General features: G+C 39.3%; 1 protein-coding gene across 7 annotated transcripts in view; it reads right to left on the bottom strand.

Annotated features, from left to right (window-relative positions):
- NFIB (nuclear factor I B) overlaps window positions 1-12270 on the bottom strand; it is a 169296-nt gene extending 157026 nt beyond the window's left edge. For 3 of the 7 annotated variants that reach the window (XM_051768210.1, XM_051768211.1, XM_051768212.1), the window contains exons 1-2: window positions 11947-12269; window positions 5288-5819 (exon numbers count right to left, since the gene is read on the bottom strand). In XM_051768210.1, the coding sequence (XP_051624170.1) occupies window positions 5288-5819; window positions 11947-11976 (562 nt within the window). In that variant the 5' untranslated portion in view covers window positions 11977-12269. Of the gene's footprint in view, window positions 1-5287; window positions 5820-6218; window positions 6331-11946 lie in introns of those variants that run through there. The other 4 variants (XM_051768207.1, XM_051768208.1, XM_051768213.1 and 1 more) reach the window with 3 other exon arrangements.
- Window positions 12271-12986: the final 716 nt, after the last annotated feature.

Here is a 12986-nt window from a genome sequence, read left to right as displayed (position 1 = left end):
ATTCTGCAAAACAGGTAAAATGTTCTATTGTGTGTTCATAGCTACTCAGAAGGAGGCAAATCCTTAGAGTTAATAGACATAGGACCAATCAGCAATTCAATAGACTGATTGATACTTCTAAGCCCATAATTTCTTTATTAATTGTACGCAGAAGCATCAGTGCACAGAAGAAACGCAAACCCTCATCCAAAATCCATCTGGGCAGTGTAACACTACTTAGGCATATGAACATAATATGACTTAGTCAGAAACTGATTAAAATATAATTTTGAATGTGATCTTAGGTGTAACTTCACATAGTCACATCAAAGTACCCAAAATAATTTTATTTATCATATTAAAATATAGAAAGAATTGTTATAACATGTTTATATAATAAATTTGCTGTATTTTCTATGTGAAAACTACTATACAAAGAATAACGTGAAAACTACTGTACAAACCTCTTTTAAAATTTGACCTCCCTATAGAAATACATTCACAAAATTCAAAAAGCTTTAAAAAAGATCAAGCCACTGATAAACCCACCCACTTCTGCAATTCATATGTATTACGTTCAAAAAAGAATTACAATTCCCTCTGGAAGGAGGGCATATTTTTCAAGTAAGACAAGGTGCACATGTTGCCGGGACCATCCAAAGTGAAAAAGCAATATCCCCACTTGGTTTGGGATTGCCAGTTTGCTGGCATTAAGCTGTGTGGCAAAAGTTTTGACTCAACACAGCTGCAGCACCCTGCGCCCCAGCTGGGGTCATCTGCAAACCTGCTTTTTATGAGTGCAGAGCACACCAAAAGCAGGGTATGTCCGAGCCCCTTGTCTGCACCACACTAGTGGGGGCAGGACACCTACGGCAGGGCCAGGGCACAGCCATCCCCACACCCGGCACCTGCCAACCTCCCGGCAGCAGCAGGGGCAGCACGGCAGGAGGGTCCCGCACACAAAGTTCTCCTCATGGCTGGCCAGTGCCCTCGTTCTTCTCTCATCTTTTTTCTCTTGCTTTCTCTTTTTTCTCCTGGGCCAGCCCCCCCACTCCAATCCCCAAGAGACAGGACACAGTCTGGCGACTCAGGGACTCACATAGGCCAGGCTTCCTTCTGTGCAGCCCTTTGGATAGAGCTGCTAATCCTTCTTATTAATTAAAAAGATAATAGCAGTTAACCGGAAAGCAATATTAATGCTAACTATCTAGGAAACTTCCAACAGAAATTATTTATTCTTTTTGCCAATTTCCTGGTAACAAAGTCATGCAGCTGGAGCTGTGGCAGCATCTTGATGGTTTAAGACACTAAAAAACCAAAAGTGCCTATACAGTACGGGACTAAGGACATCTGTGTCAGTTTTCTGCCCCACTCCCCGGATAGTTTAAAAGATCCTCTCCTCTCTTGACTCCAGAGTTTATTAACAGCTGGGAATGTGGACTCCCCCAATTATATCACCCTTACATAAGGACAATGAGAGTGTAAACAGTAACATGACTGATCAGAGAAACATACTCTGAGAGGCACATGCACTAAAAACACTTACAAATGTTAACATTTACATGTACCATTGCTTCAGTACTTTAAACTCCCAAAGCATTTCTCAAGGTCTACTGTGCTTCATTCAGCATATGCTGAAATACGTAACATCAATTTAGGATTTTATTTACGCTGCAAAAATAAAAGTAGCAGAGGTGATGCAGGATTTAGGAATCCTGCAGACTAGGCACATTGCTAAAGGTATTTTATGTTTTAGGAAAAAAAAAAAAAAGGAAGGTAATTTTTAATTTATTTTTTTTAATTACTGTAAGAGTAAGTAAAACATATATCAGAAGAAGGGATTTATATTATCTAGGTTCTGTTGCAGCAAACAAGTACTGCAGCTTTCATTCACTGATTGTCAAAAACTTTCCAATGTGCCCACTGCAATGCGGATGCCAACCAACGAATCAAAGGCATTCAGCAACTAGACAAAGAGGGTCTGATGCCAACCTCGGTGCCACTGGCAACCATTATTGGCATCAAGCACATTGTCTGCCTTTTTTTTCGCTTCTCCTGGCACTCAACAAACAAAATGGCGGTTCTTGTAGCAACGGGAACACAGCATAAGCGCTGCACTGAATCAAATACCATCAAATGATTTTATGGACTGAAATAGCAAATGATAGACATTCTCCGATGCCTGACGGTGGCGGGGGAGGGAAAGGCAATTTTGTCAATAGAAACAGCACTCATGCCATCTTTGAGTTTGGGTTTTATAAAATCTCTTTGTGGGACATACACACACACCTGATACACACAAGAAGCAGAGCCCCGTTGAAGTGTCTTATGATCAAGAATTATTTTGATGTTAAACACTGATCACAGTATATACTTCCCATTTTCTTCCTCCATTTCAGTCAAAGCAGCAGCATCACAACGTGTGACAATCCTCTTTTCTTTTTTATTTTTTTTTAAATATCTTAAATCACAAGAGCATAGCAGAAAGAGCACAGAGGAAAAAAAAGATGCTGAATGTTGAGATAAGCGAAAAGTAGAATCAGAGGAAGTTGGTCAGTGACAGAACTTCATAGATCAGTCCTAATTTCTTCTTTCAAGGCAGATATGGAAGTAGCAGCTCTTTTTGTTAAGAACTGAAAAGATTATTGACACTTCTAGATCTGGAAATTGTCAATATATTGTAACATTGCTCTGCACTGCAATGCGGATGCCAACCAACAAATCACAGACATCCTAGGCTAAACAAAGAAGGTCTGATGCCAATCCTGGTGCCACTGGCAACCATCACTGGCACTCGAACTATCCTTCCTCCTCTTTTTTCCCTAATCTTCTTTTTTTAAAGCAACAAAAAAGCAAACTACTTGGCCCCTTTATTCATGTTATGTGCTAATTCCTTCTTCATATTTCATTCAGGGATTTAATTGTTTCAATGTTTCCACTTAGTTTTTACATTATACTATTAGGCATGTTTATATCTTTGGAAAGATAAATAAAAGGCAAAACACCATATGTATAAAGCAGCATTTTGGTTGACTTCATGCTTATCTTTCACAAAGCCTGGCGCTCTTAATCAAGTGCACTACAAAGTGCCACAATTAACTTGCTGTCAAGGAGTATAGACAATCAAAGTTTGATAAAATGGGAAAAAAATACATAGATAACTTAGTATGACTTCTTCAAGAAGCGCGCCAACAGATGTTAATGGAAAATTTACTGTAAAGCACCAAGACAGATACAAAATACACGCAGTTTACAATAAACAAAAGGGTCTCCTAAGAGTGACTTGGTATATAGAAATTAACCAGCTTCATCTTTCAGTATATTCTCAAAGTACCATCGTGTAACTTTGAAAGATATAACATTACAGCATGCTTATCTTACTAATTTCTCATTAGACAAGTATTTTAAATAAACTCATCTTCTCAATCCATTTAAATCAACAAAATCAGCTATGCCCTGCAATTCCTTCTCTCACTTCAAGTTACTAGTTTCCGACAACATGTAAGTCGACAGTGTGTTAAGAGTACTCTGACCCCAGATTCTTCGGCTCAAGAGCTGCTTAAACTGTTTTGCCTCCTTTTGCAGTTTTGACTTTTAGAGATGGGTAAATCCATAGAATTAATCAGTAAGCTATGTCTTACACTATATGCATTCAAAATATAATTTGAACTTTTTTTCACAAAAAGAGTTTAAAGGTACAAATTATTTGTAATTAAGTTATTTTGTTTAATGTTATCAAAGAAATCTTTCTTCCTATCGGATTTACCAGACTCTGCAGCTACTTAAATTTGCTGTAAAATATCTAAACGTGTCTGCTGCTGTGGAGAGACAAAACCCACAAAAAATACAAGTAAGGGGGGGGGAAAAAACACTTCTTTTTTTCATGACAAATAATCCAAAAAAAAAGAACCTGATTTATACGATCACTTAAACAGCACTCCTCTTGCATTGGCAACTGCTAAAAGAGTTCACTTAAAAGAAAAAGATTGTGTTTTGTATCTATTCTTTAAAAGAATGCACACACCAAATGAAGACGTGCAATTTTACTTTTTTGTTACAAAAAAAATCAATTCCATTTGTTTTCCAGTTAAATCCTGCAGTTATTTATTGGGCATCAGATAACAGCCTGCCATCTGCCCTTCTGCAGGCCATTTCTGCCTACTACCAGGCCAAGTTGTGAAATGGCCCCACCATCTGCGGATGGTCAAACTTTCCGTAGTTGAGATCTGCAGCTAAAAAATAAATGTTTTATTACTGCTGATCAGTCAGCAGTACAAAGACACACAGAAGATGGTATCATCACCAGAAAGAACCAAAATGATTCCTAACAGAGAAAACGCATTTCAGAAGCCTTGGCATCAGAGAAAAAAACCCCACCTTTATCGACTTACAGCCATTTACAACTTTAGGGAACGTGCCTATGAGTATTTTTATTGAATATGCAATATGACTAGTAGGTTTTTGCCCTGATACATGATTATCAGAAGCCCTGTTTTTATTTGCATTCTGCGGAAACTAAGTTTAAGAAGCTTTTCTATAGAGCTCCTGCAATTTTCCATATTTCAATTACTTGCCAAATTAAAGTATATGAGTGTGATTATGAAAATATACTTTACATAGAAAATTATCTCAAAATATTATGACCTGGATCTTTGTTTTAAAGCTCACATAGGTAAGATAAGCGATGTAAAATATTAATAAAAGATTAGATAATGTATGCTGTAATTCTGATTCTATTTGGTAAATACAAGAAGTATATCTGTGCTAAAGTATTTTCAAGTTTTGTTTTATAGGCATGAGAAAGTCTACAGTTGCTCTTCCATGTGATAGCAGATTCATCAGTTTAAGGATAACTACTTGGTTATTTGTAACTACAAAGACAATAATAAATATTGGTAGTATGTACAATTGCACATGCCTTCATCTGTTACTAACACTACTGGAGGGGTTGGTTTTGGTGGTTTGTTTTTTTTAAAAGAAGACTGTTTTCTGAAGTCACAATTATATATTTCCACTTTTTGACCAAAAAAAAGGCAACTTCAGTGGAATGAAAGTACTGCCTTGGTATGTGTCTCTCTTGAAAGAGAACAAGGCACGTATATCAAACATGCATGTCACACAGGTCTGTAGGAATATGTGTGTGCTTAAGTATATCTGTACACATGCTGATTTACAAATGGGTATGTACCCACACTACGTCTACAGACCACAGAATAATGTTCACTGGTAGCAGCCCACAGGGGAAATAGGGCTACTTGGAATCAGAGTTTGACATACTAACATAGAAATATGACAATCTGCTTCCTACCTTGCTCCTGCACGTAGTATGCCAAAAACAAATCAAGCTCCTTGACTGATACTGTTATGTGATGTGGCTGGACGCAAAGTGCTGGATTTGTGCAATGTGGGGATTTCATGAGACGTTCTCCATCCGTACTTTCCAAGGGGATGCCTTTGAACAGGATCACCATGACTAGATCCAGACGCCAGACTTTGTCAGCCTGTCGCAGGCAATCGATTCTCCTAATCTTGCCCTTCTGGTCAGGATTGGACAATACACAGCATGGGTGCTTCTTCCCAGTCACCGTGAGCACAAAATCCTCCCGGAACTCTTGGCGAATATCTTTGCGCAGCTTGGCCAGGAGTCTGGATGCCCACTTCTGTTTAATTTCAGGCTTTTCACTAAGTAGCTCATCCTTGACTGCTCTTTCCTCATCCTTTGACATTCGTTTCTCATGTTTTTTAAAGTACTTGCGTTTTCGAGCCTGAAGATTGAACCAAGTATAGGCAATTGCACGGACATGTGGAAGAAGCGCCTCAATGAACGGGTGAAATTCATCCTGTGGAAAGAAGTGAAGGAAAAAAATGAAGAAGAGAAAAAGAAAACTGAAAGTCAGTTTCTCATAACTGAAGCAGTATTAAGAAAGGTTTCTGAAAATCTTCAAGTGAAATACAAGACAAAGAGAATAAACACTTAAAAGTTACACAGATTTCTGCATAACACCTTTTATGAAATTACTACTGTTGTCAGGCAGCAGGCGAGAACTGCATAGAAAATCACATTTTCCCCATATTTCATTCTTTGAAAGAACCATGTGAAGATTTTATTTTATATGCCTCCCCTCACTTCATCCCACAATGCTGCAGAGACTACATAATTTAAAAGCGATGCTACCAAGATGGTTTTTTTTCCCTAACATTTAAATATCTGAGTGAACAGGTAACATCAAGAAAAGTACCATTGCACAAAGAGGACACTACACGGTTTTAAAAAAGCTGAGCAGAAATGTTCAGAATGCTGAGGCAAATGCCACAGTTCATTTCTCTTCTCTGTGGCACAGAAACACAAAGCATATACATGCTCAGTGTAATGCCACAGAGTTCCCGCTTTTGGAGCATGCTCTCAGCAAGAGACTGCTGGTGGTACAAAGAGCATGCGCCATTAAACTTGATCCATTTTCTTATCAAACGTCCAACATTCCAGCACTGAAACAGCACCATTCCAGTGGTGGTAACTAGAGAAACCAGTATACAGTAAGGGAAAGCAGGCAAAAGACAAACCATGTCATATACAAATCCTGAACAGAAGCTTCTGTACTTTCAGCTCTTTGGGCTTCCCTCACACCATCCCCCAAACTCTGTAAAATTAGAGTTTATGAAGGTGAGAAGAAAAATTACATTTATGTTCTTCCGGTAGCTCCACTGTGGCTTTTGAAGCCCCACGGAGTCAGTTAATTTATTAACTGATCACATGAGTGTGGCAATTATTCTAAACCCCTTAAAAATCAATCTGAGGTGTACAATGAAAAATGGCAACTTGGCACAAACTTTGCATTCTTTGTGTTTCTGCATGGTGTGGCAAAAAGACATTACGAGTCCACTGCTGGTCAAATGCTGCTTTTATGAAATCCATGCAATTTATTTACAGTTTCAAAATATCCTTTTCTGTCATTTGGCTTCCCCTGCAAGTTCTTATCTTCTGCCTAGCAGCAATATGGATTGCATTAAGGAGGTAATGCATAGCTGTTGTCTACAAGTACATCTTATAGCAATTCAATTAATTTGATTTGTCTGCCTAAAGTACCATCCCACACATCTATGTTAATATCTAATTAGACCTTTCCCAAAAACTTCTTTTCCATGAACAAATCTGCTGTTTAAAACAGTGCAATCCGCTTATCAAACATTACTGTATTTTGATTTGGAAGGAAGACCTTAGGGGAGGTATCTTTCTTCCTGTGAGCAGGCATATTTAGTTTTAAATACCATGCAGATTGCTCATCATACTGAGTGGCACGGTGCAATCAAACTAAAACTGAATCTTTTTTTATGTAATTATATTCAAGAATACAATTAACAAACTACTATTTTAGTTACGCTGCTAGACAAGGAATGAATTATGTTTAATCAATAGGCTGATTAACTCCATTAGGTAAAAATGATGAAAGTATAACTAATGGTCTCAATTATAGACTGCAGACTGCCATTGTAGAAGCTTCAGGCAAAGGATTTCATGTTTAAATCTTCAAATTTCAAACAAACTTCAAAATTTCCTGAATGGTAAAAAAACCCACTAGATCTAGTTATCTCTCTTCCCTAACTGTTCTCAAATCAAACAGAAAACAACAGAAAAGTTGCAAGCAGTCTACCTATGATCATGTTCTCTTCACAGGAAAAAAAAAAAAGAAAAGGAACAAAAAAAAAAGGAGAGACAATACAGGAAGATACTTCAGGACATAAACAATTGCATTACAATATGATGCTTAACAAAGACCCACAGAGGCAACAATTAAACTGATTAGTAGTTTCCAGCACAGATTTGAACAATTTTGATACTATACTGGCATATAAAACTAGGCTGTCGAAAGAGTTAAACCACAATCTGTTCTTTGTGTGAGAAGGCAGTACTGCTCTGAGTAACCACAGCCCATGATAAGACTTCCCTATCTTCATACGCTTTCTGATGCCATGCTTTTTTCTCCCTCAGTTATAACTACTGAAGAAAGTTTATGTTTTCTTCTATGGAAGCAATCTTAATTACAGTTTTCAAATAAAAAAATTTTTTTTGAAAAATTAATGTAAGCATAAAGACTGTATAGTGTTAAATCCCTGCAATTCATTTTAGGCTGAATTAAACAGATTTACTACAGACTTCTAAAATTCTAACAGCTGGGGCTAAAGGTGAGGTGAAAGCAGGTGGCTGAAGAGCTTTGGGAGAAATTAATTTTTGTCTCAGTACAATGATTTCCCCTACATCTAAACCGACTTCAGTATTTAGAACTTAAAATGGCAATAAAATAAACGTGGACATATTCTACGCTACTAGAATACTGCACATCTAGTTTTACTTTTAAAGAAGAGCATCATAAACTATTTCAGAATGGCTATGCCTTGAGGTAATGCACACAGTATTACCAATAATAACTTACAGCATTTTGCATCTATGAAAATTTTACAGGTAAGAATTCCACTGTTTAAATTCCAATCTGTACTGGTTGAATGTTTCCTTTTCAAAGAGAGGGGAAAAAAAACCCAACAAACATACACCAAAACCCCCAGCCTTTTAAAAACTGTATTCAAGCTTTTCTTTCACAGTATCATTAAGTCCTAAAGATATAAATATAGGTGAAAGAGTGTGAAGGAGAAATACGGCAAAGAACATCCTGTTCTAAAGCAATTTTATCAGATATATTCGAGCAATTCCTTGTGCACCTGGAGTCTTTTCAAATGAAACACTACTTGACGGCAAGAAGTGGTGCCCATAAAAATTATCCTAAATGAAGATTTGCAATTAATCACATGCATTCTCCACTAAACCTCCTAAAAAGGCATCTACAGAATTTTATTTTTTCCCTTAATATTCATACAGGCAATATTGAATTATTTTTTATTTTTTATGTGGCATGAATCCATGCATGACAGCGTCTCTTGCAATAAAATGATTTATAAAGGTAAGATTTTGAAATGTCATATCAAATGGCTCAGGTGAACCGCTGTGAACTGGCAATTTAAATTAAAATGGAAGTTACTATATAACATTTATGTAGCTTGTAAATAAAGGAAAAAATAGCAGTCATCCAATGATGATAGATAGGCCAAGTTTTCTTTTTGGAAAAGGTAAAGGGGATAGGTAACACACTTCTCCTATCTTCCACTTTTATAAACTTTGTATCAATTCGTGGGAGTTCAAACTGAGGACTGTAGAATAAATAAGCCAGTCAGAAGTATAGAAATTTTATACAGAAATCTTCATCTACTAAATTTCCCTGCATGGATTTTCTCTGCGCCTGGTGGAACAACATATACAAGGAAAAGAAAATACAACATATTCTGACTTTCCAGACTACCATAACATAAAAATAAGCCACCGCAAAAAATATTACAAGAGAGCAAGCACTAAAAGGCATGCGGTAACTGCATCCTATTCATGCCTCAGCAAGACAGATAAACGCAGTTTACACTCATTCCAAAACACAGAGAGAGGCATATGGGAAAGAGAGGAAGGGAGCCCCTAAAATTAAATTGCATTTGGTAAGTTTTCCTCTTCCTTGGAGTTATTTTCACCCACCAAACTTTTATTGAAAGTGTGATAGGTAACACCCAAAGTGTCAAGGTTTGTCTTAAAGCTGTACTTTGGATTTTAGACTTGTTTCTGAAAGGTGCTTCAGCGTTATCTCAGCACAAACTGAACTACTGCTTTCCCAAGGAGCTCAGTTCAAACAGGTGTTCTGTGTTTACTTTTACCAAAATATTTTCTTCTGAACATATACTACCACAGTCAATGTGCATTGCAAGAGTCCTAGAGACAGAGATCACAATAGAGAGCAGTTTTGGCAGCACTACTTTAATGCAGTCACAACTCAAAGTGAGATGAATCAATCTTTTTCTTTAAACAAACAAAGAATGCAACATATAGATTCTCATTGCCAGTGTAATTTTAATTTTTAATTTATGTATCATTCCAAGTAGGTAGAAAAAGATTCCAAAATAAAATCAATTTGCTGCAACCGTGTTCCATGTATGTATCACTAAGCGGGAACTGTCTCTGCTTGGCACATGATAGAGCGTGACTGCAAAATATTATGGAGAAGGGATCAACACACAAAAGCCAGGAACTGCTTCCATGTATTAATGGCTGTAGAAGTATGATGTTGTGTTTTCATATATACCTGAGTGCAGTATTTTAATACAGATTTGTACAGAATGAGGAAATCTATTACATACATCAGTGAGTCCAAAAAGCAAGTATATGGAGGGAAGAAAAAAAAAAAGGCATTAGATCAGGAAACGAGAAAATTAACTACCGTTGCAATAGAGGTGGTTGTGAAAATTTGTGTGTTTCAAATGTCAGAAGTGCTTTCTTGAGTAGTACTCTCAGGTTTATACTCTGATGCCAAAGTCTTACTACCTATCAGTAATTTCACAGGCTGGACAGCCTACACAGAATTTTTACTAACCGCAGATTCCATGCTAATTAATTATTTCTGTGTGTGTACCTGTAAGCATGTGCATATCTGTTACACAAAATGCTTCTCTTTTGAAGAAGAAATATCTCAACAGCACTCTTTTCCAGCTTTCCTCCACTGCAGCTCACGTTTGCTTGCTGAAAATATCCATATCTAAGTCAATCACACTTAGATGCCAAACAAAATATAAACAATAAAAAATGTGTCAGCCAAAAAACTACAGGACTGTATCCAACCACTGAATAAGCCTTATCATTGTTTCCATCTTCAGTCACAATTTATGAATACTTTAGTGCTTTTGAATTACAATGCTTTGTAACGGAGAAATAACTTAAATCATATTTATTTATTCACAGTGGAACTGTAAGTGCAACGCTGGCCGCTCTGTAGCAGCCTTGCAGGAGACGTTACTTTCGCACATTTTCTACTTCTTTAGCTATTTGTTGCACCAATGTGGAAGCAAGCAGTTATCGCTTAATCAGTTTACATCACATCCTCCTAAGACAGACTTTCACGAAAGCTGCTGAAAACTATTCCCAGGCTTTGCAGATCGGGTTTACCGTCAGGAACAGGCTCCGGTGCCCCGGCGGTCGCTCGCCGTTACCGTACTCCCGGCGAGGACGCTCCCGCGGCACCCAGGGAACTTCTCAAACCTGCTCCCGAAACCCCTCAGGTTGCAAAACCCGCGTTTTGCTGCGGTGGGGACCCCTGCTCGGGCCGCGCCGCAGCCGCCCCCGCCCTCCGCGCCCCGCACGGCACCGGCCGCCGCTTCGCCCCGCTCCCTCCCGCCGTCCCGGTGACAGCCGCCGCCCGGGACCGACAGGCGGCCGCAAGTGCGGCTGTAAAACCGGCTCGGTCTTTCCCCATGCTGAGGAGGGTGCATGCTCCTCCGCCAGCACCACAGATTTAGCTGGGAGAGGGAAAATGCCGTGTGCCCTTGTATAACCGAAGGAGAAAACGCTGCACAGCCTCGTCATCCCCGCTTACATCGCCCTCATTGTTGGCAGACTACATATTATTAATTAAGCATAAGACGGGATTACTTCGCACCGCCAGTCGTCCTGTCTGGTCAAAAAAGCACTTTTGCTTTCAAACTCTTTCATTAGGCTCTGCGTAAACTGGCGAGCTGAAAAGAGTGCAAATCGCTTGATTCCAATCAAATCAATACTCCTCAAACCTGCTTTTTAGCGTAATTATGCTCATCTCCAGTTTGTTAACCTTTGACTTCTTATGCACCAACAATTAACAGTATTTGTCTACGGGTGACACATTGAATGGATCTCCCCAAAACAATGCCCTGGTACGGTTTATTTTCTAATATTCCCTCCTGAGAGAGGAGTTTGGATCTGACAAGCAGTTACAATTGTGTTGTAACCCGTTACAACTACCAACAATGACTCATTAACAACTCACATACATATAAAAAATTTAAAAAAAAAATCCCAACAAACACGTGAAAATAAATAAATTAACAAATAAAATAAATAAAACGCGTCTATACCTGAGTGAGACAGATTGGAGAATACATCATGACTTCGCTTTGAGAACACGCTGCCCGGAGAGCCCCAAAGAAAAGCCTCAAAAAGGAATAATTTCATCTATTCATTTTACAGTCATCTGAGACTCAAGGAAGATGAAATCAATCAGGACGGGGCTCTGCTCTGGATCACCACAACTTCTCAACAAACCCCAGTCCTCCTTAAATAGCCAAAGATTCAAGTTCACTCCGTGTGCTAGATTTCCCGGGGTGAAATCCAATCTACACTTTTAACCCTCTTGTAGTCGGCGGCTCAGGAGTCTTGCTTTTGCTGCTGCTGCTGCGCTGCTGGTTGTTTTGCAGATGAGGGGGGAAGGACTCGAGGGGGTGGGGGGGTGGGCGGGAGGATTTTTTTGTTTAGCTCTTTTTTTTTAATCCTTTTTTTTTTTCTTTTTCTTTTTTTTTTTTTTAAGAAGTTGGTGGTGGTGCCGTAATAACACGACACTGTCACCACGCTCTCGAAAGTTCAAGCTTACAGCCCGGAGCGGAGCAAGAAGCTCCCGGACAGTGATGGCAGGAGAAACTTCGCCGGGCCATCGGGATCGTGCCACGAGAGCGCGCCAGGGCGGGAGCGCGCCCCGGGCGGGCAGAGCGGGTGGCGCGGCCTGCGGGCTCCTCCGGCGGCCTCTGCTCGCCCGCCCTCGCTCGCTCTGCGGGCAGTGGTGAGACTGCTTTCCAAACGCCCACCTTAATAAAAATGATCTCCTGAAAATTCAAACGATAAATCTCTCCCTGGCGCTCCCACCCGATTTGCTCTAGCCGTGTCCGTGTGTGTGTCCCCCCACCCCCAACCCCTCCGCCTGTCCCTCTGCAAAACTTGGAAGTTGAAAAATTCACCGGTTACACCCTCTGGACCCCGTTCCAGCTTTCTCCCCAAATGAGACTTAAGTATTTTTTTTCAATTAATTAATTACACAATTACCGCTTACACTCCTCCTACCCCTGCAAACACATTTCTTCTCCATCAGATCCCATTCCTTTGCCCTCCCTCTGCATTCATCACC

The sequence above is a fragment of the Manacus candei genome, unplaced genomic scaffold (genome assembly GCF_025592945.1).
Source record: "Manacus candei isolate 608988 ecotype Guabito, Panama unplaced genomic scaffold, ASM2559294v1 h1tg000093l, whole genome shotgun sequence".
Classification (NCBI taxonomy): Eukaryota; Metazoa; Chordata; class Aves; order Passeriformes; family Pipridae; genus Manacus; species Manacus candei.
This window is presented reverse-complemented; position numbering and strand designations above follow the sequence as displayed.